Here is a 27,820-nt window from a genome sequence, read left to right on the forward strand (position 1 = left end):
GCAGCCCTCCTCCATGTTAAATGGAAGTCTATGCCCTCTCAACTGCAGCACAATGTTCTCCTGCGAGACACAGTGATCGCTTGGAGGGAGTCCAGGAAACTTCTGAGGCTCCCCCCCTCCATGTCCAAGCACTTGCCTATACAGGGCAACCCTGCATTTACTCCCGGACTGCATTCGGACTACTTTGCTCTATGGCGTCGAAAAGGCCTATCGAACTTCTCTGATCTCTGTAACCACGCTACGGGTAAGCCCCGACCACTTCAAGATATTCTGGATGATTACCATCTTCCGGCCTCGCACGTTTTTCCTATCATGCAGTGCTTTCGTTTTCTTCGTTCATCGGGTGCCTCGATTACCAAAAGGTTCAGTGATCCCTTGCTGGACCCTCTGTTGTTATCCGGCACTTATAGCATCTCTGACATATACAAGCCCTTTCAGAAACTTACGTCCTCAAACCTCGCTGGGTCATCGGCTGCCAACTGGGCCAAGGACTTTCCCATGGAGAATTTGGTCACGAAGTTATTCCAAGGATACAAATGCACTGTGCGACTGACACCTAATGAAACGTGGAGGGAGACGCAGCTGAAAATACTGCACAGAGCCTATATTCCTTTCACGTCAAACGAACAGTCCCCCTCAGCGCGTCTATGCCCCCTTTGCAAAACTACCCGTCCATCACTAAGCCACAGATTTTGGTCATGCTCATTTATATCTACATTTTGGGACCAGGTGCTGGCGTTCATCCACCAAATCACGCTCCTTCAGCTCCCTAAAGACCCTCTGTTACTTGTCTTTGGATACTGGGACAAACGTCTCCAAATATGGACTAGCCGTCCTCTACCTCACCCTCGGACATGGATCCTAACCTGTTTACTGATAGCCCGCAGGGTTATCCTTGCCAATTGGATTGCAAACGAGGGCCCTACTGTTTCACAAGTACATCGTGAGCTTCTAAGCCTTATGACTAAAGACCGGCTTAATATGGACTCCGACTCTTCATCCTCTTCTGCTCGTTTCTCCAGCAAATGGCAGGACTTCCTTGCCTCACTACCCACAAATGCCGTTTCTGCACTGACTGCGGACACTTTTGTATATGCTGATACTGGGTAGTGAAAATCAATACTGTAGGAAATGTGTCAAAATCTGAGTTGTATATCTCACAGGTATTCCTCCCCTCTTCATGTCCCCCCCCCCCCACCTCCTTACCTCTAATCCTCCCCTGTCCCCCCCCAGTTACAACTTCCCCCCCCATGGCACCAATCCCTCCTAGTTAATCAAGATCCATCCAACTAGGGTTCTAGTATATTCTGTATTTCTGTATTTGACATGGTTACCCTTATTGTTCTTCCGGGTCAGAATTGAGCTCTTTCTTTTGCTCAGCTTTTGACCCCGAAAAAATGTCAAAATGTGTTGTACAATGTTATAACTTTCTCTTTGTACCGTTCATTGACTTTAATAAAGTTTCTTTAAAAAAAAAAACAAAAAAAAAAACCGGCACAACTTATGTAGGAGTATTTGTTTCATCCCTATAAGGGATCGACCGATTATCGGCAAAGCTGATTATCAGAGGGCCGATATTCACTTTCCCTGATATATCGGTATTGGGCCCCGAACTTGTCATTATTATCGATATTGTCGGGATGTCATTGTTTGTACCACGCGCCTTCCGTGCACTGAGCCTAACAGTCTACCTTCTTAGGCCGCCTCTCTTGCCTTGGACAGCCTCGTCTGGAGTAGGGACTAGGCTCTCGAGAGTGTAACACAGCCATACACCCACCCACAGCAGCCGGTGCCAGCCAGCCACCTACACCCACAGGCCCTGTACCAGCCGGCCGCAGGCCCTGCGCCAGCCAGCCACTTGACACGAGTCCCTGTACTCACGATACTGTGGCCCCAGGGTCTCCAGTGTCTCTCCTCTCAGTCAGCGTTCCTGGACTTCTGGGTTCAGCTCCTCTCAACTACGACCTCATGGCACCTCTACTGAGGACGAGGCAGCTGCCCCCTCCCTCCGGGACTCCGCTCTCCAACCAAAGACCCCGCAGCACATGTACTCCTGGCTTTTAGACAGCATCCCAGAATGCACGGAGGCAACCTGCCTTCTGCCAATCACCAGGACTGTTTTTCAAAAGCCTATCCACCAATTCGTCATGTTTCCTCCCACTCTCCAACGTGCCTCCCTATTGGACCAGTAGGAAACACTCTCTAGACTGAATGACTCGCATGCTGAACACAATGAGCAGACCTCACTAACAGATCCTGCTCTCTGGTAGGCAGCCAACATTTTTACCTGCAGCCTCTCTGGTAAGCAGGCAGAGCTCAAAACTATATTCTCACGAGCACCTACCGAGGAGGGTGCTACACGTGTGAAGTGATGTTTGTCACTGGTAGCTGCTATGGTATGTGGGTAAAAATGTGCCTTTAAAAGTTTGGCGTCATGGTGAAAAATTGCTCTCCTCTTGTGGTTGTTGCTGCCATACAGAGTCTGTCCCAGGAGAGAACTGCTGCTGATGCTGCTTCATGCGTTGTCTTGGTGAGGCTCAGAGGATGGATTCGATAAGTGCATAAACATGAAGGAAGAGCTGCTCAGGGACTGGACCAAGGCTGCATTAAGACCAGCGATGATAATGTGGTTTGTGAGATAAAAGCACTTTAAATGGGGAGAGGAGCTGAGTGCAGTAAAATAATGGCAGAGGAGGAACATTGATAAACAACATTATGAAGGCTGAACTAATGCTTAAAGGAAAGCCTATAATAGTGAAGTATGAAGACCAGGTAGTGTGCAGAGGAGAGCTGAAGCTTGGATTATAAATTATTCTGGACTTTTCCCATGCCAGCCAGTGAACAGAGTAACTTGTGATTACTTGTAAACTGTTCTGTGTAGGGTTTAAGCTGCAGTTTTCACTTTGTTGTGGCAATGCTGGGCTACAAGAAGCCAGAATGTAAACGACCTTCTATTTTATGGCCGTTGCCGTTCAATCTGCATCTTCCATCGTCTGTCAAATTCCAGGACTATGATGGTAAGTTCTGCAGTACTAGATTGCATTCACTGTGTCTTTAATCTATTCAGTAGGGACCCTCGTGTGTTTTGTGTAGTGTTTGCTTTTCTCATTTTTTTTTTTTTAAATGTTATAATTGAACTGTCCTGTGTAGGCTGTATCCAACAATCCAATAGAAACCGTAATAGGAGCACAGGAAAAAGTGGTGTACTAAAGCTCATATTGGGATCTGTAACCATTCTCTATTTCTGAACCTCCCTTTGAAGTTGTGTAATGCGTTGCCGGTGTTTTCTGTTGGTATTATTTTTGATGGTACAATTAAAAATTGTGGTGAGATTATGGTGGTACAACTAGAAATTGTGGTGTATTTACAGACTTGTGACATGCACCCGAATTTTAGTTTCACAATATCCAGTGGTAAACTGAAGTTTATTTGAACCTTTACCACTGATATGTAGATGCACAGATTTAGCTTTATGTGATATAAACATCATGCCTACTTTCATTTCTTATAAACACTACGAATACTCTGACCTGTCTATATTGAAATAAATTAAAGGATACTGTACCTTTCTACTCTAATTTATTATGAAAGGAATCAAATAGACTAATGCCACTAATGTAGGTTATTAAATTCATTAAACTGTATTTTGCTAGTCCTAAGCAGCAGTGTTCTGTAGAATTGTCATCTTTGCGTGAAAAGAGATTTATTGTATGTTTTCCAACTCAAAAGTGGACGTGGCTTGTTAGGGCATGGCCTTAAAGGAAACCTGTACTGAGTGAAAAATGCAGACTGCCATTGCCAACCTGCTTCTAAGGGCTTGTTTACACTGGAGTGTGATGTACTACTTACGTCCTATCAGATTTTTTAAAGTGATTTGTAAACCCATAATTAAAAAAACAAAAAAAAAAAGAATATACATCATAGTTACCTGCCCTTTGCGATGGTTTTGCACAGAGCAGCCCTATTCCACCACCCCCGAAAAGACACCTGGCTTCTCTGTACCTGCAGAGTTCCCCAGTGGCAAGCGGATTCCTATGGGGCAATGTGGGTTGGCTCACGAGTCGGCTTTGTGTCCATACACTGTGTGGATCAGCTCCGCCGCCCCCCCCCCCCCCCCCGGTCTGTGTCCATATACACACAGTGTGGCTCAGCTTGGCCCCCTCGCTCTGTCCATACAGTGCGGCTCAGCTCCGCCCCCCGCTCTGTGTCCATACAGTGTGGCTCAGCTCCGCCCCCCACTCCCTCATCACTAGCTGTGACTGACAGCAGTGGCAGAGAAGAACTGTTCCCACTGCTGCCTCCAGGGCCCTGAGTAGGGAGAGAGCCACGGCTCTTGTGCACAGCGCTGGATCAATATTAGGCTCAGGTAAGTATAAGAGGGGTAGGAGGATCTACACTCAGGTTATTTACCTTTTTACAGAGCATGCATTAGGTAAAAGAACCCTCAGCATTTAGAACCACTTTTAAGTGCAACACAAAGCATGTGTGTATGGATCTACACATTTTGGAGCATTTTAATGCAGATGTGCTACTTTGCACAGTGTATGTGCATTAGGGGGCAATTACTTTTGCATTGTAGTACACACCTACAGTGCAGTACCATACATTTATGGTAATTCACATTATTTTGTAGATAATGACCCAGTTATTTTAATGCAGATCATGTGCTAAACTTCAGTCGCTGATCCAGCAGTTCTGACTTCACTGGCTGCATGCTTATCCTGAGTCAGTTAACTTTTTTCTGCTTAACTTAAATCTGTTTAGCACATCCTCTTGTCAGGCCCGCGGAAGAGGTGGAGCTACTGCGGTCCCTGCATATGTCATCTAAAATGGGTCCAGCAAATCCGTACCAGCTACATGATGGCACAGAAGCCCGCCGGTCAGAAGCAGCTCTGGGGATCGCTCCTAATGTTGCAGCTTGAACCCAACAGAGGAGCTCATTGTTCTTTTACTTTAGGCTGGCCATACACTAGTAGAATTTTTTTTTTTTATTTCCTTTTTAAAGCGTTTAACATTTGTGGGGTCAAAAAGACATTCATTTTTGACAATGGTGATAAAATTTGAAAGAGCAGGGTGGTAATTTTTTCTCAAGCAAATACATTTCGAACAGTGTATGTGGTTTTCATTCAGGCATTCAGGAAATTACTTTCACTCCAAAATTTTGTTTACTTTTAACAATCAATTTTAGGGGTTTTAAACCACAATTGCCAAGCCATCAAATTATACAAATTTTGTGTACCAATGTGTTTTTTACTAATGTATGGCTGGCTTTACTGCAGGTGAGAGATTTTCTCCTGGGGGATGCCTGACAAGGTTCTAAGGTGGAAATTAAATTCCCTTTGGATAGATGTCCCAATTTTCTATTGCCCCACTAGAATAGGAAGAAAAAGGATATCTTCTCAGTGGGACACAAGCAGAAAAAGTTATCCAAAAGTCTTTCCTTTAACCAAAACTTAAAAGGAATTTTTTTAGAAGCAATCTAAAATAGTATGGTCATATTGGGAGCCTAGATGTCTGAAAAATATCCTAAATGTGTGTCCATTTTAGGCATGACCAAATGCAATGTTGTAGTGAGCTCAAACATTGTCTTCTACTAATATAATGGTAATCGGCATTCAAAATGTGTAGATGGCAATGGAAAGATGGGCATGGAGAGGTTTTATAGCTTCTATTTACCGCTTCTATTTAACCCTAAACTTGTTTGTTTTTTTTGTTTTTTTAGAGCATTTGTGGGCAGATTTTTAAATCCTTTGCACTATTTTACTTTTTGCATAGCTTCTCTTCGTATCTGGTAAAGTTGTGCTTCAGGAAGGCATTTCTTTGCAGAACTAAACGTTAGGGTCTATTTCCAATAAAGTTTTTCTGTAATGCAGAGTTAGAGATGCAGGATTCTGGATTTTGCTTAGAATAAAGATCACGATTCTCTCATGATTCTCGGTGTAACATCATTTCTCTGTCGCTCATTGACAGACGCAGGACTGATATCTTGATATCCGTAGGGGTTATACTGCCCCCTACAGGAGTAGGACACTAGGCAGGAAAAAAGTTCTGGCCACACCCATGGGCAGTCCCAGGGGGTATATCCTCTCTCTCTCTCTGCTACAGGATGTTAGTTTTTTTTCTGCCTAGTCAGGAGTAAGGACCTAAGTTCCTTGCTGGGATCTCTGGTCCTGGCAAGCTTTTTTAGATCTTTTTTTTAGTTCGCTTTTTTCTCCAGTTATTCCTGTGAGATCTTCAAGCAATTATGCTGGATCTGGGCAACAGGCTGGATGTTGAGATCCAGTGGTCTCCCCAGTCGGCCTACGAGCGCGTGCAGACCCAGCTCCGCGCCTGGTCGGCTGCGACATAGTCCCGCTGGACGGGGACTGGCCCGCGGGTTAAACATCCCGCCGAGTCGCATAAGACCGGTCGATGGCCGAGTCGCAGCGTCTCCTTTGGCCGACACCCCCCCCCCCCCACTGGGCGGTGAGGGGTTTTGTCTGGAGTGGCACCCACTCTGTTCCGGTATGGTGAGTAAATGCTTCCCCCCTGCTCCTCATGGCTGACTCTGGGGTGGACCCGGGCCCCTCCCTGGGACGGTCGGACCCACACTAATCTGGGTTCCCCTCTGTTCCCCTGTGCACCCTCCCCCTGTGATGTCCCTCTCCCCCCTCCCTTCCCCCATAGGGGGGGGTTTGTGTGGGGTGGCTCGCCGTTCATGCAAGCCACTAAGGGGGCGGGGGGGTCCCGAGTGCGGGGGGCTTCCTCCCTGGCTTCCCAGGGCTTACCTGCCGATCGATCGTCTGTTAGTGGATGTGGGGGGCCGCCATTTGTTTGGAGTCCCTCATGTGGCTCATGAGGGCGGCCATCTTGGTACACCCAGCTAGTTTTGTTTACAGAGCTGGGCAGCTGTGGGAGTTACTGAGGGCGTGTGAGGGGGCAGAGCCGCTCCCTAGACCCGGGAAGATCGCTCCACAGGACTTCCTTGTCAGGTAGACAACACTGAGAGCAGTCATTTTGAACTCCGGGGCATCGTGTGGTGAGCCTTTTGGGGGTCTCTCTCTCTCTCTCTGCGGGGGTCTCGAGGCACGCTGTCTGACCATTGAGGGGCGCTGCAGCGCTGGGTGACATTTTACAAAAAAAAAAGTTGATGCTCACCATTGATGCACTTTCGGCGGTCCTGGAGTCATTTGTGTCCCGGGTGGAGGGTGGCCTGTCAGGGACAGGGGGCTAAAAAACGACCCCCGCCTACCCCTGTCTTGTTTGATGCCTCAGATTCTGATTCTGAGCCAGTCGCTGCTGCTGTGGGTTACTCCTCTGGGGCTGCTGTCTCGCGCCCCCGTCTCCTCTGATAGTGAGGATGACCTTTCTGCCTCCGCCATAGCGCAAGACAAGGCACTGGTAGACGCACTGATTGTGTCTGTCCGGGAGACCCTAAAACTGGAGGTTGCACCTGCGGATGCAGCTCATACGGAAGTTGCCTTTTGGCACTCGCAAGCCCTCTAAGGTGGGCGAAGGTGTTTCCCTTTCCCAAATGCTTTGACGATATCATTAAGGAGTGGGTCCATCCAAAACGACCCCCTGGGATGCCCAAATGGATTGCTAGGCGCTACCCGTTTGAAGAGTCCCTCCTTTAAAAATGGACGGTACCACCTTCGGTGGATCCGCCGGTTTCCAGACTAAATAAGGCTACTGTTATCCCGTTGGAGAATTCCCATCCTTTTGGGATCCAGTTGATCGTAGGGCGGAATTTGTGTCCCGTTCCATATTCTCCCTGGCAGGGTCGGCCTTAAGGCCAGTGTTTACCATTGCTCTGGTTTCACAGACATTGACGGAATGGGCCAAGCTGTTACGTCATGACCTGGAGGGGAGAAGTCTCCCCCCTGCCGTGATGGATTTGCTGGAGCAGATGGTGCAGGGGCTACAGTTTGTGACGCCGCACTGGACGCTGCTCCATTGCTGGGGCATGTGTCGATCTCGGCGGTGGTCCTCTGGCGCATGCTATGGTTGAAGTGCTGGTCGGTGGATCAGGCTTCCAAGAAAGCCTTGACTGATCTCCCTTTTCAGGGGGATCGCCTGTTTGGTGCTATCTTGATTGAGATTATCAAGGATCTCACTGGGGGCAAGAGCACCTTTCTACTAGAGGCTAATAAGGGTAAGGAACCTCGTCGCAGACAGGGACCTTCCTTTTCAGCTCACAAGAAGTTTTTTCGCTCCTCCAGGGCGGGCGACAAGGCGAAGCCCTCCAGAGCCCCCCCGGAGGGTTTCAAGAGACCCTGGTCTGGTAAGCAAAAATCCGGTCCTTCCAGACCTGAGGATAAGACCGCTTCAGCCTGAAGGTGCGCCCCCACCCATATCAGGGGTGGGGGGGTGTCTTCGCCGGTTCCCGGACCCGTGGCTCTCCAGGATTCAAGACAAATGGGTTCACGAGGTCATACGGTCGGGATACAAGATCGAGTTTCGATCGCTTCCACAGGTGCGGTTCTTCCCTTCCAATATGCGACTGTCCCCGAAACGGCTCTGTTGGGGGCAGTGCAGGACTTGATACAACAAGGAGTGGAGGCCATTCGCACAGTGGTGGCCTCCCTGCATCAGGGGGATTTTCTGGCGTCCATAGACATCAAGGATGCCTATCTTCATGTTCCCATTTACGCAGGACACCAGCGCTTTCTGCGCTTTGCTGTGGGAGAGGACCAATATCAGTTTGTGGTGTTACTCATTGGTCTCGCTTCTGCTCCCCGGGTTTTCACAAAGGTTTTGCCCCCAGTTCTGGTGCTGTTGCGGCAGCGGGGCATATTGGTCCTGGGCTACCGGAACGACCTCCTCCTCTGTGCGGAGTCTCCGCAGGCTCAGTGTCATACGCGGACTCTCCAAAAGGAGATTCTTAAATGGAACCAGAATCCCAATTCCCTGGACAATCGGATCCGGCTGAGCGAGCGGACCAGGGAGTCTCTGGTTTGGTGACTTCGGTCTCCGATGCTCAGTCAGGGGAACTCCTTTCTTCCGATCTATTGAATGATTGTCACCACGGATGCCAGTCTATCCGGATGGGGAGGGATTCTCGGCAGGCTGTCGGCTCAGGGGCTCTGGTCCCTGGAAGAATCCAGGTGGCCGATAAATGTGTTGGAACTGAGAGCGATCAGGTTTTGCCAGGATCACTGGATCGAGCATCTTCGGGGCTGCCCGGTTCAGATTCAGTCGGGCAATGCCACGGGTTGGGGCACCCCGGATGTGGATCTGTTGGCATCTTGGCTCAACAGGAAGGTGCAGAGGTTTGTAGCCCGCCCCCGCGATCCTCTGGTGGATGCCACAGACGCACTGGTTGTTCCGTGGGGGCAGTATCAGCTGCTGTATGCTTTTCCTCCTCTCAAATTGCTGCCGAAACTTCTTTGCAGAATAGAGGCGGAGGGAATTCGAGTTATCCTTGTGGCTCCAGACTGGCCTCACGGGCCGGGTACGCCGACTTGGTCAGGCTGGTCGCGGACGCTCTCTGGCTACTTCCTCTCAGGGAGGATCTGCTGTCTCAGGGACCGATCTTCCATCCTGCTTTACGATCGCTGGCTTTGACGGCTTAGCTGTTGAGAGCCAGGTGCTGAAGGACAGGTGTTTGTCTGTTTCAGTTATTCCTACTCTGATTAAAGCAAGGAAAGCGACTTCCAGAAAGATCTATTATCGCACATGGAAGTCTTATATCACGTGGTGTGAGTCCCTCGGGGTTCCTCCACGTTCTTACTCGGTGGCTCGGATATTGGCCTTCCTGCAACGGGGGGTTGAGCAGAAGCTGGCCTTGAGCACTATCAAGGGTCAGGTTTCAGCATTGGTGATCTTCTTCCAGAGGCCACTGGCTACTCATTCTTTGGTGCGGAATTTTATCCAGGGGGGTGCGGCACCTGGCTCCTCCCCTGGGATCTTAATTTGGTGTTGTCGGTTCTACAGAAACCTCCCTTTAAAAATATTAGGGAGATTCCCTTGCTTACCTTATCCCAGAAGGTGGCCTTTTTGGTGGCTATCACTTCTGCACGCAGGGTGTTGGAACTGGCCGCGTTGTCCTGTCGTTCCCCATATCTGGTGGTTCATAGGGATTAGGTGGTTCTTCACCTGAATCCATCCTTCCTTCCTAAGGTGGTTTCTGACTTTCACTTGAATGAGGATCTTGTGTTCTCTTCCCTGTGTCCTAAGCCCAGTCATCCTAGGGAGTTTGCGTTATACTCCTTGGATGTGGTTCGGGCGATCAGGGTGTACTTGGCTACTACTGACTCTTTTCGTAAGGCTGATTTACTTTTTGTGATCACGGATGGCCCTAGAAAGGGGTTACCTGCGTCTGCCGCGACTATCTCCAGATGGATCAGACAGACGGTGGTGCAGGCTTATTCTATTAAGGGTTGGGTTCCTCCGTTCCCTGGTAAGGCGCACTCTACTCGGGCTCTTAGTGCTTCCTGGGCCTTCCGCCATCAGGCGTCGGTGCTTCAGGTTTGCAAGGCGGCTACCTGGTCGTCGGTTCATACCTTTACAAAATTTTATAAGGTTGATGTGCTGGCATCGGCAGATGCCTCTTTCGGCCGCAAGGTTTTACAGGCCGCTGTTTGAGGGGACCTTTGGTCTACCTCGGGGGTATTGTTATTTTTCTGGGGGGTCTCATCTGCTAGGTTCAATGAGTCCTCTATTCTTCTGGTTGGCTCAGTTTGGGCCTTCTGGATTGGATTTTATTTCTGTTATCCCACCCCTCATTTATGGCACTGCTTTGGGACGTCCCTACGGATATCAAGATATCAGTCCTGCGTCTGTCAATGAGCGACAGAGAAAACTGGATTTTTGACTTACCGTAAAATCCTTTTCTCTTAAGCTTATTGACAGACGCAGTACCCGCCCCTCTATTTTGAGCTGGGTTGGTATGAGTCTCTGACACTGCTTTGTTACATAACTGACATCCTATAGCAGGGAGAGAGAGGATATACCCCCTGGGACTGCCCATAGGTGTGGCCAGAACTTTTTTCCTGCCTAGTGTCCTACTCCTGTAGGGGGCAGTATAACTCTACGGATATCAAGATATCAGTTCGGCGTCTGTCAATGAGCTTAAGAGAAAAGGATTTTACGGTAAGTCAAAAATCCAGTTTTTTCACAATATACAAAAAAATGCGTTAATAATACTGTTTATTTTTTTTTTAATTAATGTGTTTCCCCCCCCCCCCCCCCAAAAATAGTGTTTGAAAGACCTCATCCTTTGTGTCTGTCAGCCTTTAGTTGTCAATGAACTACCATGGTGCTGTTGAACGCTGTAGTAGTTCACGAGGTCTTCCTGTCAATGTGAAACTGCCTGGCGATTCAGTTGACAGGCAGGCAGCTCATACTCAGTCTGCAGGAGACCTGCATGGTATCAGCGATCTGCTGATCGCTGGTGCAATGCTTTCCAGGCTCCTGCAAAAAATGCATTTTATTATTTTTTAATAAAAAGTGAACCTTTTCTTTTAATGTAGTCTCAGACAAAGTGATCGCTTTATGTAGGCAAAAAAGCTTATGTGATGGAAAGCTCCCTTGTCTCCTCCTCTCATGATCTCCTCCAGGATTTCTCCAGAGCCTCTCCCATCCTCTGAACTCTCTACCTCAATCTGTCCTGTTATCTCCTAATACTCATCTCTTCAGGTAAGCCTATAGCGTCTCCAACTAATCTTTTTTACCTCTTCCATCAGCTCATTCCCCACAGTCGCAACCTTTTGTACCACCTGCCCTACCTTTTAGATTGTATGCTCTTCTGAGCAGGGTCCTCTTAACCCTCTTATATCTTGTAAAGTGCTGCGTAAACGTTTATAAATTCTGTATTCTAATAATAATAATGGAATTTTTTTTTAAAGTATCCTGTGTTCCGAGGTTTGTGTTTCTGTGATACTCTCACTTAGTAATTAGGAGCGTTTTGTGAGAACAAAGATTGTGGTACATGTGTGCAGTGTATACAGTAACTAGGCTCAGATTCTGTTTAATCATCCCCCTTTAAGCCCCTCCCACTGTTAGGCATAATCTGTCTCTCTTACTACTGAGCCCTGTCCTCCACCATGCTGACCCCCTGTACACTGCCCTGCAAACTGCTGACCCCCCTGTACACTGCCGTACAAACTGCTGACCCCCTGTACACTGCCCTGCAAACTGCTGACCCCTCTGTACACTGCCCTGCAAACTGCTGACCCCCTGTACACTGCCCTGCAAACTGCTGACCCCCCTGTACACTGCCGTACAAACTGCTGACCCCCTGTACACTGCCGTACAAACTGCTGACCCCCCCTGTACACTGCCGTACAAACTGCTGACCCCCCCTGTACACTGCCGTACAAACTGCTGACCCCCCTGTACACTGCCGTACAAACTGCTGACCCCCCTGTACACTGCCGTACAAACTGCTGACCCCCCTGTACACTGCCGTACAAACTGCTGACCCCCCCCCCCTGTACACTGCCGTACATACTGCTGCCCCCCCCCCCCCCCCCTGTACACTGCACTGTTGTAGTCCATGGAGATTGGGAACAATGCTTACCAAGTCCAAAGGAAGAGTACAGGAAGTACTCACAAGCTCACAAGCTTTCTGGGTGGATGAACTATTTTTTTTTTTTTTTTTTTTTTCAAAGTAGAAGTCCACCCTAAAACTAAAATCCCTGCATCTATAGACATCCACAATCTAACAATAACCTATCTAGCCCTGTAAAGAAGAAATTGGTATACATACCTTTTTTGAAGCTGATCCAACCCCTATCTCCAAAGGTGGAAGCTCTGCAGAGGACACAGCCGATAACTGCTGTGAAGTGAATGGGCCTTCTGCTGTCGGCTGTGTCCTCTGCACCCGCCTCCACAGTGAAACCACTCCTGACGGCTCAGCGTGGGATTGGGTCTGATCGGCTTCAAAAAAAGGTGTATATATATATATGTGTGTGTGTGTGTGTGTGTATATATATATATATATATATATATATATATATATATATATATATATATATATGTATATATATATATATATATATATATATGTATGTATGTATGTGTATATATATATATATATATATATATATATATATTACACTTTACAGGTCTAGATAGGTTAGTGTTAGATCGTGGAGATCTATAGATGCAGGAATTTTTGCGTTAGGGTGGACTTAACCAAACGGGAGCAAATGACAATTATAATATTTTACATACACATTAGGAACAAAGGCGCTGCAGATATTTCTAGACATTTCTTGGTGCTGCCTTTTTTGTTGCCTTGGGTAAATGAACAAGGTGGTCCCTATGTTAACAACATTTCTTCCTGCAATGTGGCTATGATATACTTTGTTTTTATTAAAGCAAGACCAAAAACAGCATTGATATAGAAGATACAGCTTGACACAGTTCCATCCAGTTTTCCAAAAAAACGAAAAAAAAAACCACCCAACTTTTAATACTGCGCTCTCACAAAATAAAATATAATTGAAATCGTTCAACTTGGTCTGTACAATTGGCAGCCTATCATATACTTCTAAAAAAGTGCGTATGTACTATCATAAGTATGTTCTGGTGCAGCATAAACAGCACCGTATAAATAAATGACGTGGTCCCTGTGTTGATAGAATTGTGCTTTTTTCTTTTTTTTTTTAAATGTATCTGATTGACTTCCTAAAAGAAACCGCATATGTACTGTTATCCTCATTGTTAAACCTCTTTGAAAATCTAAAACCAGTCTTTATTTTTGTTAGGGGGTTTAATCTCTCCCAAAGGGAAAAATAGCACTCTTAAAGCTTCAGCACTGATTGGGACAAGATCACTACCTAGAACAAGAATCCCATGCAAAGGACCTACCATCCAGAGAACACCTAGTGTGTCTTCATTGTGCAGTGTGCAGAGTGATTACAGCTCTGTCAGCACAAGATGTAAGTACTGTGGTGTGTACGGGGCACAGATTTTGGCTGAGCACTTGTCTTCACTTGTCTGTGTCTGAGCACCGGGTAATGTAAAGCATGGGTAGCTGTCTTCACTGTTAAAGCACAGAATAAATAATTTCACTTGTCTGTGTCTGAGCACCGGGTAATGTACAGCACGGGTAGCGGTCTTCTCTGTTAAAGCACAGAATAAATAATTTCACTTGTCTTTGAGCACTGAGAATTGTTTAACATGGTGGCTGTCTTGTCTGTTAAGGCACAGAATAACCCTAACGGCATGTAGTCACTCTTTGGGACTGTAAGTATGCTGTAATTATACCAGGCACTTCATAACATGTGCATGTTCTTTTTGCAAGACATAAGATTCGGTGTTACTAGGAACATTAAAAAATAATTGTGCTTGTATCTTGCCCTGTATCTCTCTATTGTATCATTTTGAAGAATTTCACGTAAACGGGTATACACAATATAAAAAACCAAATTAACTCAAGACTCTACTGTGGGCCTCTCACAACCCTTGATATTTAGTTAGTTGTAAAAAAAAAATCTGCGGTTAAAGAAATTATACTGAATGAGGACCTTCTACGGGAGTTAATAGTTTTCCATAATTTAGGAGCTCAATGGATCAAAAACATGTTTCTCAACACAACTACTATGGCTAGGTTTGTAGAGTGCACTTGTCTAAAAATGCAAATCAAATACTATATAATGAATAGGTGCATCTTTATGATTAAATGTATTTTTTAATCCAATCCAGACATGGATTTCCATGCAGCATATGCCTTCAATGGACTGAGAAGGCAAGTGGTGACAAACACAAGAACTGCTGTAGTAGAGCTTCTTGGCTCCCATCCCATGGGATTTTGCCAACTGATTAAGAGCATGTTTTAGAACTATGCAATTACAAAGTACACTTGTTAAATATAAGGTTATATTTGTAAATCAGCTTAATTTTCTTTGGATGGTTGTAGGGTGGTAATGTGGTGTTAAACATGCACTTTTAGGGCTTCTTTCACATACTCATTCTCTCATCTTAGAAGGGGATTCTAGACTGCTAAGTCTATTTGGAACGCAAACTGATGTCGCATATGACATCCATGTCCACTAGGCTTTTCCTCCATCTTGTAACTGAGGAAAAACTGACCCATGTAATGCTTGTGGGTAGCCAAATGTTAATGAATATGCATCTGCCTATAACCACCCGCATCCATTATGGTTTGCAAATTTCTTTAGGGCTGTATGTATTAAGACATGCCTGCGTTCAGGCATGTACGAAGTGATACCCAGAAGTTTTAAAACTAGCTTGTTTACAAGAAAGCACTTTGTCTACTTTTACACACTATCGCCTTCAAAATAGTCTCCGTGCAGAACACAGCACTCCCAGTGTTCCTGCCACTTCTAGAATGTGTCCTGGAAATCTCCTTTTCGAAGCGTGTCAAGCACCTTCTCCTATTTGCGCTGGATCTCCTCAATGGTGTCAAACAGAACACAACCCCCTAGGAGGTGGGACTTTGAAGGGCAACACTAAATACAGTATATAGTAAAATAGAAAGTTTGACATATCAAAAGAACAAGATAAAATTCATGCGGAATGTGAAACATGTACAGCAGTTGAGCATAATTGACCCAATTCCTGTACATTATAGTGAAGAGGCATCCAAGCGTTTCAAGAACTTAGACAGTTTTCTCTTCATCAGGGATGGAGGGTTATGGGTACAATGATATCCATGGGGACTGTTTAACCAAAATGACACACCACATGTAACTTTAAAATCCAATATCAGGATGGTTTATTCAGGTGCTCAAACAGACCGGACCACCACAGACTAAGCCAAAGCAGCCCAAGGGGACAATGCTCTACCAAAGGGCCAAGATGAACCTAACGGGTGGCTGCGAGAGGCAAATATGGGACCCAAATGTCACCAGGTATTAATGGTAAATACATGGAGTGAGGAGGAACCCATGATGATGGATTATAAACAGACAGAGCAGGGGCTCCAGTAATGCTGGTAGATGTTGATCCTATGTCCAAACACAACAGAACAGCATCCCAGGGATTCTATACAAGCTATTCTTTGCTGGGAGAACATAGGAGCTTGGTACCTGAGCTGGAGAGGAAATGTTAAGGCTGTAACATGTATTCAATGATTTTGGTTGTTAGGGTTTCACCTAGGTGCCTGAATATTTTCACCCCTAGTTATCACGGTGGTGATGACATCTTTGCACCTTAATTTACAGCTCCTCTCCCTTGCTCATTCAATTACAACAGGAGGTGTCAATCTTTGGTACCCTCAGATTTTTCAACTAGGGTACTTAGGCTAAAACATTCACCAGCTTTTTTCCTTAACAGTATCCACCCATAACGGATATTATTCAACCCGTTAACTCCTTGAAAATAAAACTTTCAGTTTGCTTAACTCCATGTGTTAGTCAGGCAACACTTGAAGATCTTGATTTTTGATGTACAGTGGGGAAAATTAATTATTCGATCCCCTGCAGATTTTGTAAGTTTGCCCACTTGCAAAGAAGTGAAGGGTCTATAATTATCATAGGTGTATTTTAAACGATCAAGACAAAATATCAATTGAAAATACAGAAAAAACACAAGATACAAATATTATAAGTTATGCAGTTCAGTTAGTAAAAATAAGTGCAGTGCAAATACAGCGCAAAGATAAGTGAAAAAACTAATGACAATATTTAAAATTTCTAGAATGCAGCTGTTCATAAATAGTGGTAACCCAAAATTCACAAATGCAAGAAAATTATATATCACAGCGCAAACAATAGTGAATCATGTATAATAATTAGGTGATTATGTTCTACTCAAAAACTCATAAAGTGCACCGTGCAATTATGTGCAAAAAATGGGGCTGGAGTGTAGAAACCATGTAAACATATACTATATAAATAAAGTGCCAGTCCAGATGTAATAGTTCTTTAAGATCTCAGTAGATAAGATATACACAGTCCCAAAAAATGTCTCACGAAAGTGCTGGAGTGCCAGGAAGAAAGTGCACAAAACATGCAATCTTTTGTGGTGCAGTGAGCAAGTGCCGGGCCTCCCCCTTTGGGTGTTCACTTACCGGACAATGGTGACCCCTATGCTGTATAGCAATAGAGATCGACAGGGCTTATGTCCTAGTAAGGAACCGGCTATCACAACTCCTCCAAGGCGAATGTATCTCCACAGATGTAAATGCCCCGATACCAATAGCAAAATTCTGTATGACAATAAAGATTTAAAAACACACACCACTGTCAGTGCAAGGCTCCTTACGTGTTCAGGCTCAGCCTTTTGTTTGCTCAGTCACTGGAAAAGAATTGACAGCTGCTGGGCACTAGGTCAAGGCAGCTGGGGCATGTTCGTAGAGAAAAGCAGGCATATCTCAAATACATGGTGGCGAAAAAAATAAGTATTTGATTCCCAAGCAAAACATGACTTCGTACTTGGTAGAGAAACCCTTGCTCCCATGGAGAGAGCGATGGTCTGCTGTTGTAAACACAGCAGATCATTCTCTTGGAAATGAACACAGAGCATTTGTGATCCTCCTATTTAGGATCACAGGTCTCTGTGTTGATTCAAAAGTAGGGACGGTGTGGAAATCAGGGAAGCCACAGTGTGCTCGTAACCAAGCAGGGCTACCCACTTACATCCCGGGCTCAGCAGATAATCTCCTGTAAGCCCAGTATAAATCAGAGAGCCACCACAACCAAAAATGTTACTGCACAAAAAGGAGATAAAAAGGAAACAAAGAGATGTAGCCTTAAAATGGTTGCAAAAAAGATGCTCAATCTGATAATATAAATCAATACAAGTACAATAACAAAAAGGGGAAATAGTTGGGTAGTCAAACATTAATCACAGCATTTGTTCCATCTAGGGTAAAGAAAACATTTCAAACTGTGGTAATAGTATTGGGATAAAGCTTTTAAACAACGGATGGATCAATAAGGTATATAAAGATAGACGGGAGTGATGCATGGGGGGAGTTATGGGGGGAGGAAGGAGGGAAGAGGAGGTAGATGGGGGAGGGGGGGGCACCAGCAGAAAATGTTGAATGAATTATTAAACACAGAGTCTACTTGAAGGTTTCATACTAGTACAGTGCATTTTGGGTGCTGTAGCCATTGGGACCATGTGGTTTTAAACTTCTCTAGTGTGATGATTTTTTTTTTTTTTTTTTGGCTACTAGTTTTTCCATCTCGCACTGGTAGTTGAGGTCAGCAATAGTGTTGGAAGGGAGTTTCTGTGGTTTTCCATAGTCTTGTAATGTTGAGTTTGGTAGCCGATAGTAGATGGACAATGGCGTAGCGAGATTGAGGTGGGAATTTTTCTATGCCTACATGTAATAATGCAATGTGGGGGATAAAGGCATGGGGTAGGGGATAATGAACCCGTACTGCCACAGTTCCTCCAGCACGTAGGTGAATTGCCTGGGTAAATTTTTGATAGTCAGTAGGGCGTTAAGTACCATCTATGAATGTTTTTTTGGCAAGACTCCCAATGGTTACTGCTGTTGGATGCTTTAGAAGTTACGGTAGTTGAAATGCTCATAGCCATTGGTCCTTTGTGATGGGGGTGTTTAGTTCTTCACTCCATTTGTTTAGCGTGTTTATTTGGGAGCAAGGTTGATTTTGGCATAGGTTGGAGTACATTATAGATATGCCCTTTTTAGGATATTGTGTGGATGTGTAGAACTGGAGGATTGTTGCAGGGATTAGGGCTGTGAAGGGAATTTTTGTGGAATTGAGGAAGTGGGAGATTCTTGTGTGCATGTAGGCTTCCCCGAGTTTGGTAATTTTGTATTCATCCTGAATGGATTTGAAGGGTTTCAATTCATTTTTGGATCTTCTGTCGCTTAAGTTGTTTATGCCAGTTGTATACCATTACGATTAGGTCAATTCTGGGATACAGGCAGTTAGCACTCTAAGTGGTATAGGTATTGGCATGGTATGTGGGGGGCGGGGTGTATGTGGCCAGGATTTTTTTCTAGGCTTGGACGGAGGCTGAGTGTGTGGCTAGAATTTTTCAGGGTTGGATATTGACCTAACGCTGCTAAGAGGTGGTCAGTCGGAGTCGCAGGTTGTAAGGGTGAGGTCTCAAGGGTTGACCAGAGTTTTTCCGGTGAAGGATGCCACCAATAATAGAGTTGATCAAGAACAGAAGCAAGGTGGTATTTTGCTATGTTAGGTAGGCCCACTCCACCTATTTCTTGGGGCATGGTTAGTATATAGTTAGCACATCTCGGGGGTTTGGAGTCTCAGATCAATTTGGTAAATTGCCTTTTAATTGAGGTTAGTAATGATTGGGGGATAGGGACCGTTGGCGGCGTCCGAAATAAGTGGAGGAGCTTGGGTAGTACAATAATTTTAAGGGTGGCAACTTGTCCTAGATTAGAAAGATTTGTGCAGTGAAGATTTCAGGAGGGCAGGCAGGTTGCATAGGAAGGCCTGGTAATCAAGATAGATGAGTTGGCTCTGGTTGGCGGTGATTTGAGTTCACAGGTAGGGAATTGATGTACTCATCCATGTGAATGGAAAGATAGTTTAGTTGGGAAATGAGCTGGGGTGGAATTTGTATGGGGGGAGCCAGGGATTTTTTGCTATTTAGTTTGCAGTAGGATACTGTGCTGAAGTTGTGGAGTATATTGAGTACTGGTTGCAGGGACCGGAGGGGGTTGGTGATCATTAATATCACATCATCAGCAAAAAGACTGATTTTATTATTTGTGCCATTGCACATTATGCCTGGAATTTGTGGGTCTGCTCTAATTTTAGAGGTCAGTGGTTCCATCAATAGGGCAAAAATGATTGGGTAGAGGGGACATCCTTGCCTCGTTCCATTTGTAATTTTGAACAGATTGTATATAGTATATATATAAATATATAGTTGTATTTAGTTCCTCCTGTGCGGACTCTAGCTGATGGGTTAGATTATAGGGACAGGATTGTTTGGAGAAACCAGCCCTTAATGCCAAATTTCGTGAGCACAGCTTGGAGAAATTTCTAATGGACCCTGTCAAACGCCTTCTCCGTGTCTAGTGATAGGAGCAGAGAAGGCGCTTGGGTACGTGTGGCATGATGAATGAGGTGGAGTACACGTCTAGTTGCATCGGGTGCTTGTCTACCTGGTACTAAACCGACCTGATCAGGGTGTATTTGTTTAGGTAGGATTGGCATCAGCCTATTGGCAATTACTTTGGCTAGAAGTTTAATGTCAGTATTAAGGAGGGAGATTGGCCGGTAGTTTGATGGGAGAGTGGGGTCGTTCCTTGGTTTTGGAATTGTAGAAATAATGGGTTGGAGCATATCTATAGGTAAGGAACCCAAAGAACCAGCAGTATCGAAGAGGTCTTTAAGTTTAGGGACTAAAATGTTGGCAATTTTTTTGTAGATCGCATTTGTAAATCCGTCCTCTCCTGGAGATTTATGTAAGGGAAGAGATTTAATTGCCCCGAGTATTTTGTCTATCTCAAAATGTTTGGAGAGAAGATTGCTTTGCTCCTCTGAAATTGAGGGTAGGTCAACAGAGGCTAGGAATTTTCGAATGCTCTCGTCAGTAGGTTGAGGAGTGGCAAGGTCCTCTTTAAGGTTGTGGAGGGTTGCATAATCACTAAAAACGTTGGCAATTTCTTGGGGATTAGTTGCGTTTTTCGGATGTGGAGTGAATCAGGGAGGAAATCTTAGTTTTGGTTCGATGGGCTTTAACCTGCTTGGCTAAGTGTTTCCCAGTTTTGTTGCCCAAAGAGTAGAAATGCTCTTTAGTTTGTTTAAAGCTACATTCAAATTTATGTAGTAAAAGGGATCTGAGCTTTTGTCTTAGCCCGAGGAGTTCAGAGGATTGGTTTTGGGTAGGAGTTGTTTTTTTTTTTGGTTTTTTTTTTCGTTTTTCTAACTGGGTTATTTGATTTGGAACCTCGTTGATTTTCTGGGTCCTCTGGTGTCCAATTTTTTTACCCATTTTTATGAAGATGCCTTGTAGGTAGACCATAGAATACTTTCTTTGTGTTCGGTTAGTCATTGAGTTAAAAAAAGGACTGGTGTTTGGCTAGGATCTCTTGGTGGACATCGGAGTATGCTAGAAGGAAAGAGTCTAGTTTCCAGAGTGTTAGTGGTGTAGTTCGCAAATCTGACTACATAATCGGGATAGGTGCGTGGTCCAACCATGAGATCAGACCTATGTCCACTTGCATAATGTTCTAAAGTGTCCATTTGTCAACTAGGAAAGTTATCAATATGCGAATAAGACAGCTGAGAGTGAGAGAAGTACGTATAGTCGCTTTCCGATCCATGATGCGTTCTCCATTCATCGAATAGGTCTGATTCCTGAAGTTACGAGTTCAGTGTTGGACGATTATGGTTATGTTTGCAGGAAGTATCCATGACTGGGTCATTAATTATGTTCAAATCTCCACCGACCATTAGATTGCCCTGTTTTAGAGTGTCAATTTTCTTGAAGCGGCGACGGAAAAATCGGAGTTGTCTTGGGTTGGGTCCATATATGTTGACTAGTGTGTAAGTGACTTGTTCAACAGTACAGATCAGTATGAAGTATGGGACCAAAAGGTCAGCGTACGTGGAGTGATGCTGAATTCGTAGAGTATCTCGGATTGCGGTTAGGACTCCATTTTTCTTTTTATGTCCTGATGAAAGAAATAAGGTATTATAGCCCTTGAGCTTAAATGATGGGCTTTTGGCTTGGGCAAAGTGGGTTTCTGGAATGAAGGCGATGTCTATATTTTGCCTGGATAGTTCCTTCTGGAGGTTGGCTCTTTTTTGGGGGACTGTTTAGGCCCTTTGCGTTCAAGGATAGGAGTTTGAGGCATTGTGGCGTGTTGGAATTCTTAGAAGTAGTAATGGTAGTTCCCAAAGTGAGAGAAAGTTCAACATAGAGAGGTTGGTTGAGGTTTGGGGAGGTCAAGCCGGTATGGAGCAGGGGGTACGTTAAAAAGAGAGAGCCTGGTAAGGATACTGGTTTAATGTGCAGAGTAACTGCTAAAGATTCCAGAGGAGGGCAAGTTTACTCCACCGTGATCTGGACTAGAGCATGTGGGGTAGAAACTGAGGCTGGTCAGGGTAAGGCCCGCTCACAGCGTGATTGGTTTCTTGGTAAGTGACTATCAACTTGGTAGGGAATCCCCATTTGTAGGGTATGCAGTGGTTTTGAAGGGCTTTCGTAATGGTGGATAATTGCCTTTGGTTTTCCATGGTTGTTTTGGAGAGGTCTGTGTAGAGGGCAATGGTTGTGTATGGTTCTGGTAAGGTTTTTAGTACGTTTTGCGGCGTACATCACTTTTTCTTTTGTGCTATAAAAATGGATGCGTGCGAGGACATCTCGTGGTTTCTCTGCTGGTAGATGCGGAGGTTTCGGTATGCAATGTGCTCTTATCAATTTCTAGATCCCGGTTTGCAAGGTCAGGGACTAATGTGCACATCAGGGACTGTATGAATTTCACCAGTTCAGGTTGTTGCACTGATTGTGGTATGTTTCGGAATTTTATTATCCGGCGTGACCGGTCCTCGAGGTCTGCTAGTTTTAAGTTGATCATTTGTAGTTCATGTTCTGTGCATGCATCTACTATTTCGTTATGGGCTGTGAGGAGATCATAAATCTTGTGCTCAATGTGATGAAGACGTTGGTCTTGTTTGTTGCACTACATTAGCTAGGGATGCAACCGTTGTTGAGAGATACAGGTATAGGGTTTGCTTTAATGAGATCAGCATACTTTTCATGGTTTGTTCTGAGATGGGCTGATCAGAGGCAGGGAAGTTATCAGTTGCTAGAGAATGCTGTATGTCAGAGGTGGGCAGGTTAAAGGGGATTATATGTGGCTGTCCTGATAACTTTTTTTCCCTTTTTTGCTTCGATTTAACTGGGGACCCTGTGGTGGGTGAGCAGGGGGGCTCACTGTTTGTAGCTGAAGCTCGAGACAGATCCTACAGCTTATGAGCACTGTTCCCAGCATGAGGGGAGAACAGGGTGGCAGTGCTGTGAGCTGCCGTCGCCATCTTGGCAGCCGTCTGTCCTCGCTGGGAGGAAGAAGTATGTGAGCTTCTGGGGAAGCTTTGACTGCTTCCTACACTTTGACAAAGTGATTGATCCGTTGCTCGGGTTGTGGAGAAGGATCTGGAGCTTTTTAGATCTCGTCTGGGCTCTGTGCCGTTGCCTGTAGCCGAGTGTAGAGCGGAGTTACTGTCTCATGCAGCTATCCGCGGTGTCGGCAAGCCACGCCCTACAGAATTGCTCTTTTTTTTTTTGTTTAGTATGCAAAAAAAATAAAAAATTGCAGAGGTGATCAAATACCACCAAAAGAAAGCTGTTTGTGGGGGGGAAAAAAGGACGTCAATTTTATTAGAGTACAGCGTCGCACGACCGTGCAATTGTCTGTTAAAATAACGCAGTGCCGAATCGCAAAAAATGGCCTGGTCATTAAGGGGGTACAACTACTGTTCCAGAAGTGGTTAAAAATCTTCTCTAAATCCTGTATGTATATTTATTTAGTAGAGACCCTAGAAAATAAAATGGAGATCATTGCAATACTTTGTCACGTGTATTGGTGCAGCGGTCTTACAAACGCAATTCTTTTTGGAAAAAATAAACTTTTTTTTTTTTAACTGGCCCAATTTCTTTGTATAATACAAAAGATGATTTTATGCCGAGTAAATTGATACCCAACATATGCTTTAAAATTGTGCACGTTCGTGGAATGGCGACAAAGTACGGTACTTAAAATCTCCATAGGCGACGCTTTAAATTTTTACAGTTTTATCGGTTTAGAGTTACAGGTGAGGTGTTATATGTGCTAGATTTATTGCTCTCCTTTGAACGATCGAGGTGTGTGGTTTGAACTAGAGATTGACCGATTATTGGCAAAGCCGATATATCGGGGGCCGATATGCACTTTCCCCGATATATCGGAATCGGCCACCAAGATTTCGGGAAAGTGCTTGTACCAGACTGATGCTTGCAGCTAGAGGCATCACCCCGATACCGGCGTCTTGTAATGATGCGCAAGATTAAAAAAATTACAGCATTCAAAACAGCCAAACTTGGCGTTTTGAATGCTTTTAAGTGCAGAGGAGGGGTTTTAAATGTACAAAAATATCTGCCGATACCGATATGCGTTGACCAAAATATCGTTATCGGCAACAAAAAAAACGATATTGGTCAATCACTAGTTTTGAACACTGTTTACATATGAGGGCGCGACTTGCGTATGAGTTCACTTCTGTGTGTGAGCTCGGAGGGACGGCGCACTTGAATTTTTTTTTTTTTTTATTTATTTTCATTTTCATTTTTACACTGTCAAAAAAAAAAGTTTTTTTTTTTTTTGAAGGATCACTTTTATTCCTTTTACAAGGAATGTAAACATCCCTTGTAATAGAGTTAGGCATGACAGGGCCTCTTTAATGCGAGATCTGGGGTCAAAAAGACCTCAGATCTCTCATTTACACTTCAAAGCAAAAGTAAACGAAATTTACCCTTTTTCTATAAAAAAAAAAAAATGGCTGTTGGGCGGAAGTGACATCGCTCCGGTCCTCCAGGGGCATAGTCGGGAGCCATCTTGCCCTTACTCGACTTGCTGCCCATCACTGCACAGGGTTGGATGGTTTTCGCTGCTACCGACAACTCCGGTAAGCGGGGAAAATGACTGGGAAGGGGCGGGCACCTCTTCCCCTGCCCATAAAAATGATCTTGTGGCGAATCTGCCGCCGGGACACTTTTATGCGAAAGAGGATCGCCTGCTGGAAAAAAAAAAATACTGGGGATATGGCAGTTATCTGCTGCCATAACTCTGGTATAGACCATCAAAAGTAATGACACACACACACAGTGGGCGGTCCAGAAGTGGTTATGGTCTTGAGTAGACCTTAATTCTGTAGAAAACTTATGGAGGGAGCTGAAACTGGGCATCGCCAAGAGACGGCCAAGAAACCTTAAGGTTTTAGAGAAGATCATGTTTTGCTTGGGGATCAAATACTTATTTTAATTGCTGCACTGCAACCAAATTTATATTATTTGTTTTTTTCTGGATTTTTGGTTGATATTCTGTCTCTCTCCTTTACAATATGCCTATGGTAAAAAAAAATTATAGACGCTTTATTTCGTTGTAAGTGGGAGAACGTAGAAAATCTGCAGGGGATCAAATAATTTTCCCTGCTGTAGCTATATGAAACTCCATTTTTCTACTTTTAGAATCCTTGAAAAAAAGTCTAACAAATGTTTTTGTTTTGTGGTATCCCATGTAATTGCTTTTCTTTGGTTAACTTGATGTCCACTCCATGCCTACCGATTGATCCCATCTGGGGTAGGATGGTCAGGGTTATCAAGATTTTTATAAAAACTTACTGACCCTTCCTTGTATTGAAGCTTACACCAATGTTAACTCATGCTTATTAATTTGTGTGTTATTCCTCAATAAAAATTGTTCAAAAAAAAAAATTAGGCACGTTAGCCTGCATTCATCTGCTGCACAAATGCGTCAGTGAGTGAACAGGAATGATTTTTCTGTCCATAATCGGCAATTAAGACACATTAATAGATCAGGGCCAATACCACTGACAAGTATTTGTGACCATAGTAAAAGATCTTGTCTTGTTAGGACACAGTCTTAGACATTCTATTTTGCTTTTATTAACTCAAGTACTAGAAACGGATTTAGTCTTGCCTTTTCCTCCCTTCTTATTTTTGCTGGTTTCAGCTGTTATTTCTTTTAATTGGATTTGGGATGAGGAATGAGAGCTATGCTGCCCTCTCCAATCCTCTGCTGATTTGACAATAATGCTGGATGTTTCACTCGCATGTCAGCGTATGCTGCATCTCCACTAGCAAAAGAAGCCTTGAGCAGCTTCTAAATGTGCTTATTGTTTCACTTTTCCATTGAAATGCCATACAAACGGCTACTTAATTATGAATAAAGTGCCCTTTGAAACAAAGCTTCATATTCACCATGTGGCCAAGATTACACAGCCTACCCGATGCCTAGTTAGACTTTCAGGCTGGATTAATGTGTCCTGCCCACCGCCTCAAAGCCTCTGATTAGTTTCCACTCTAATTCATCGAGAGCGGCACGGGAAACACAAAGAGGTGATCATGGCTGATGCCCTTTCATCTCTCATCTCGTCGTGAGCCTTTTGTCTTAAATGACAGTACCAGGCGGGCACCGCAGTTGCACAGCAAGTGCATGGCCCGTGCATCTTCCCTTCAATTTCACTTTAAGATTGGTGGCAGATTCAGGGAAAGCCAGTGATGCTACCTTGCTGACCTTCCTGCTTGTGGCGTCCTGCAGCTTTTGCATAATTCCTTTGTTGGCTTCGGTTGCTGGGAAAAGAAGTAGGTCACACCAGATTTTATTGTTTAATTTAGCAAAGTCCTAACTTGGCAAGAAGTCATACGTGTGTGTTTTTTTTTTTTTTTGGGGGGGGGGGGTTTGCTATCATTTTTTTTATTGGGTAGTCTTCTACCCATAGCTATGCCATAACCTTTTAGCAGTGTAATAGATAAATGCAATTTAGTACTATTACATTAGTTATTAGGATTGCATGCATCACCCTCGTGCCTTTCAACTGCAGTGTTCAATTATTTACGCTCACTCTTCAATTTACAAGATAAAGTATTTCTACTCCACAGGCCTATACATGTATGTCTTGGCTGTTTAAAACTTTAAAACGCAAATGAGGCATGTTAATATTGCTATGAATGTGACTTTCACCAAACATTCACTGATGGTGAACCAATCCCTGTAATTTAAAACGCAAACACAAGAGAGATTTGACTGCAGCCAGTGTTTGATAAATGGCAAGATGCACTGCTTTATAAATATGCCTCTAAAGCTTGGGTGGGGTACCCTAAATTTGCTGGCTCAGTAGCGCAAATACCAGAATGCATGGTGTCACTTTAACTAGATTTATGATCCTCTTAGGTAAAGCATTACAAATAGCACCTAGAGTTAGGCGCCCCTCATTTCCAAGTAGATTTTTTTAGTATTTCGGTTTTTATGTATTTCATATTAATATGCTTGATTCCTTATAGTTGTCTGATAAAGGACCAGACGCATACATTATAAAGACACATCATTAAGTCATCTGATGTGTTGACCAGTGTCTGTTACATGGGAGGAAAAAGCACAGTTAATTTACAATACACAAATTAAAGCGGTGAGAAATCCGAGTGCTTGAGGCATTTTTACACCCTCAGATGTTACTTTTCTAGTCTCATTATATTTTAACAGTCCTGACAGTTCTTTACATCCAATTAAATAGATCCTGTTTTTCTATAATGCACCATAGATTGGATAAAGCATGTGAGGTCTTATTAATAAAAGTAGTTGGCGCTTTACTAAAAAAAGTAGTAGCAAAATAAATCTTTGAGAATCGGAATCTACTTTACAGATTGCGCCAAGTTAATAGCTGGGACCAATTTGTCATACACCAACTGCTGATTGGGGAACAAGTAGATATGAGTCTCAGGACATTTTAGTCTAGGCTACAGACAAAAGTATAATTTTATAAACCAGATGTTATCATTGTCTGCACAGTACAGAATTAAGTTTGGGTAGAGGTCCATTTTAGGTCTCATGCACACTGGACATTTTTACAGATGCGGCTTTTGACTTCAGACATTTTTTTTTTTTCTGCAGCCAGTAAACTCCCCAGCAGGTTATCCTATGTGTCCATGCACACATAGGCTGTTATCAGCAGTTTTTGGCAGAGGCGTTTTCCAGCTGGGAAAAAACCCCAGAGCTAGTTGGTTTTGAGAGGAGTTTTTCAGCTGTTAAAATGCTCTAACTCGGAAAAAAAGCTTAAAAACGCCGAAAAACTTGGCTATTCACCTTAAGCTTTTAAGGGTGTATAATTTTGTCTAAAAAAAAAAAGCTCAAAAATGTTAAAAAAAAAAATGCTTCTGCAAAAAAGCTGAAAAACTCATTTTACAGTTTTCT

At 44.2% G+C, this 27,820-nt stretch overlaps 1 protein-coding gene across 1 annotated transcript in view; it reads left to right on the forward strand.

Annotated features, from left to right (window-relative positions):
- Positions 1-27,820, forward strand: part of MTUS1 (microtubule associated scaffold protein 1) — a 338,112-nt gene that overhangs the window by 104,288 nt on the left and 206,004 nt on the right. The window contains exon 3 of the mRNA XM_082249360.1: positions 13,695-13,868. Within this exon, the coding sequence (XP_082105486.1) occupies positions 13,695-13,868 (174 nt within the window). The remainder of the gene's footprint in view (positions 1-13,694; positions 13,869-27,820) is intronic.

The sequence above is a fragment of the Pelophylax lessonae genome, assembly GCF_965119305.1.
Source record: "Pelophylax lessonae genome assembly, chromosome: 1".
Classification (NCBI taxonomy): Eukaryota; Metazoa; Chordata; class Amphibia; order Anura; family Ranidae; genus Pelophylax; species Pelophylax lessonae.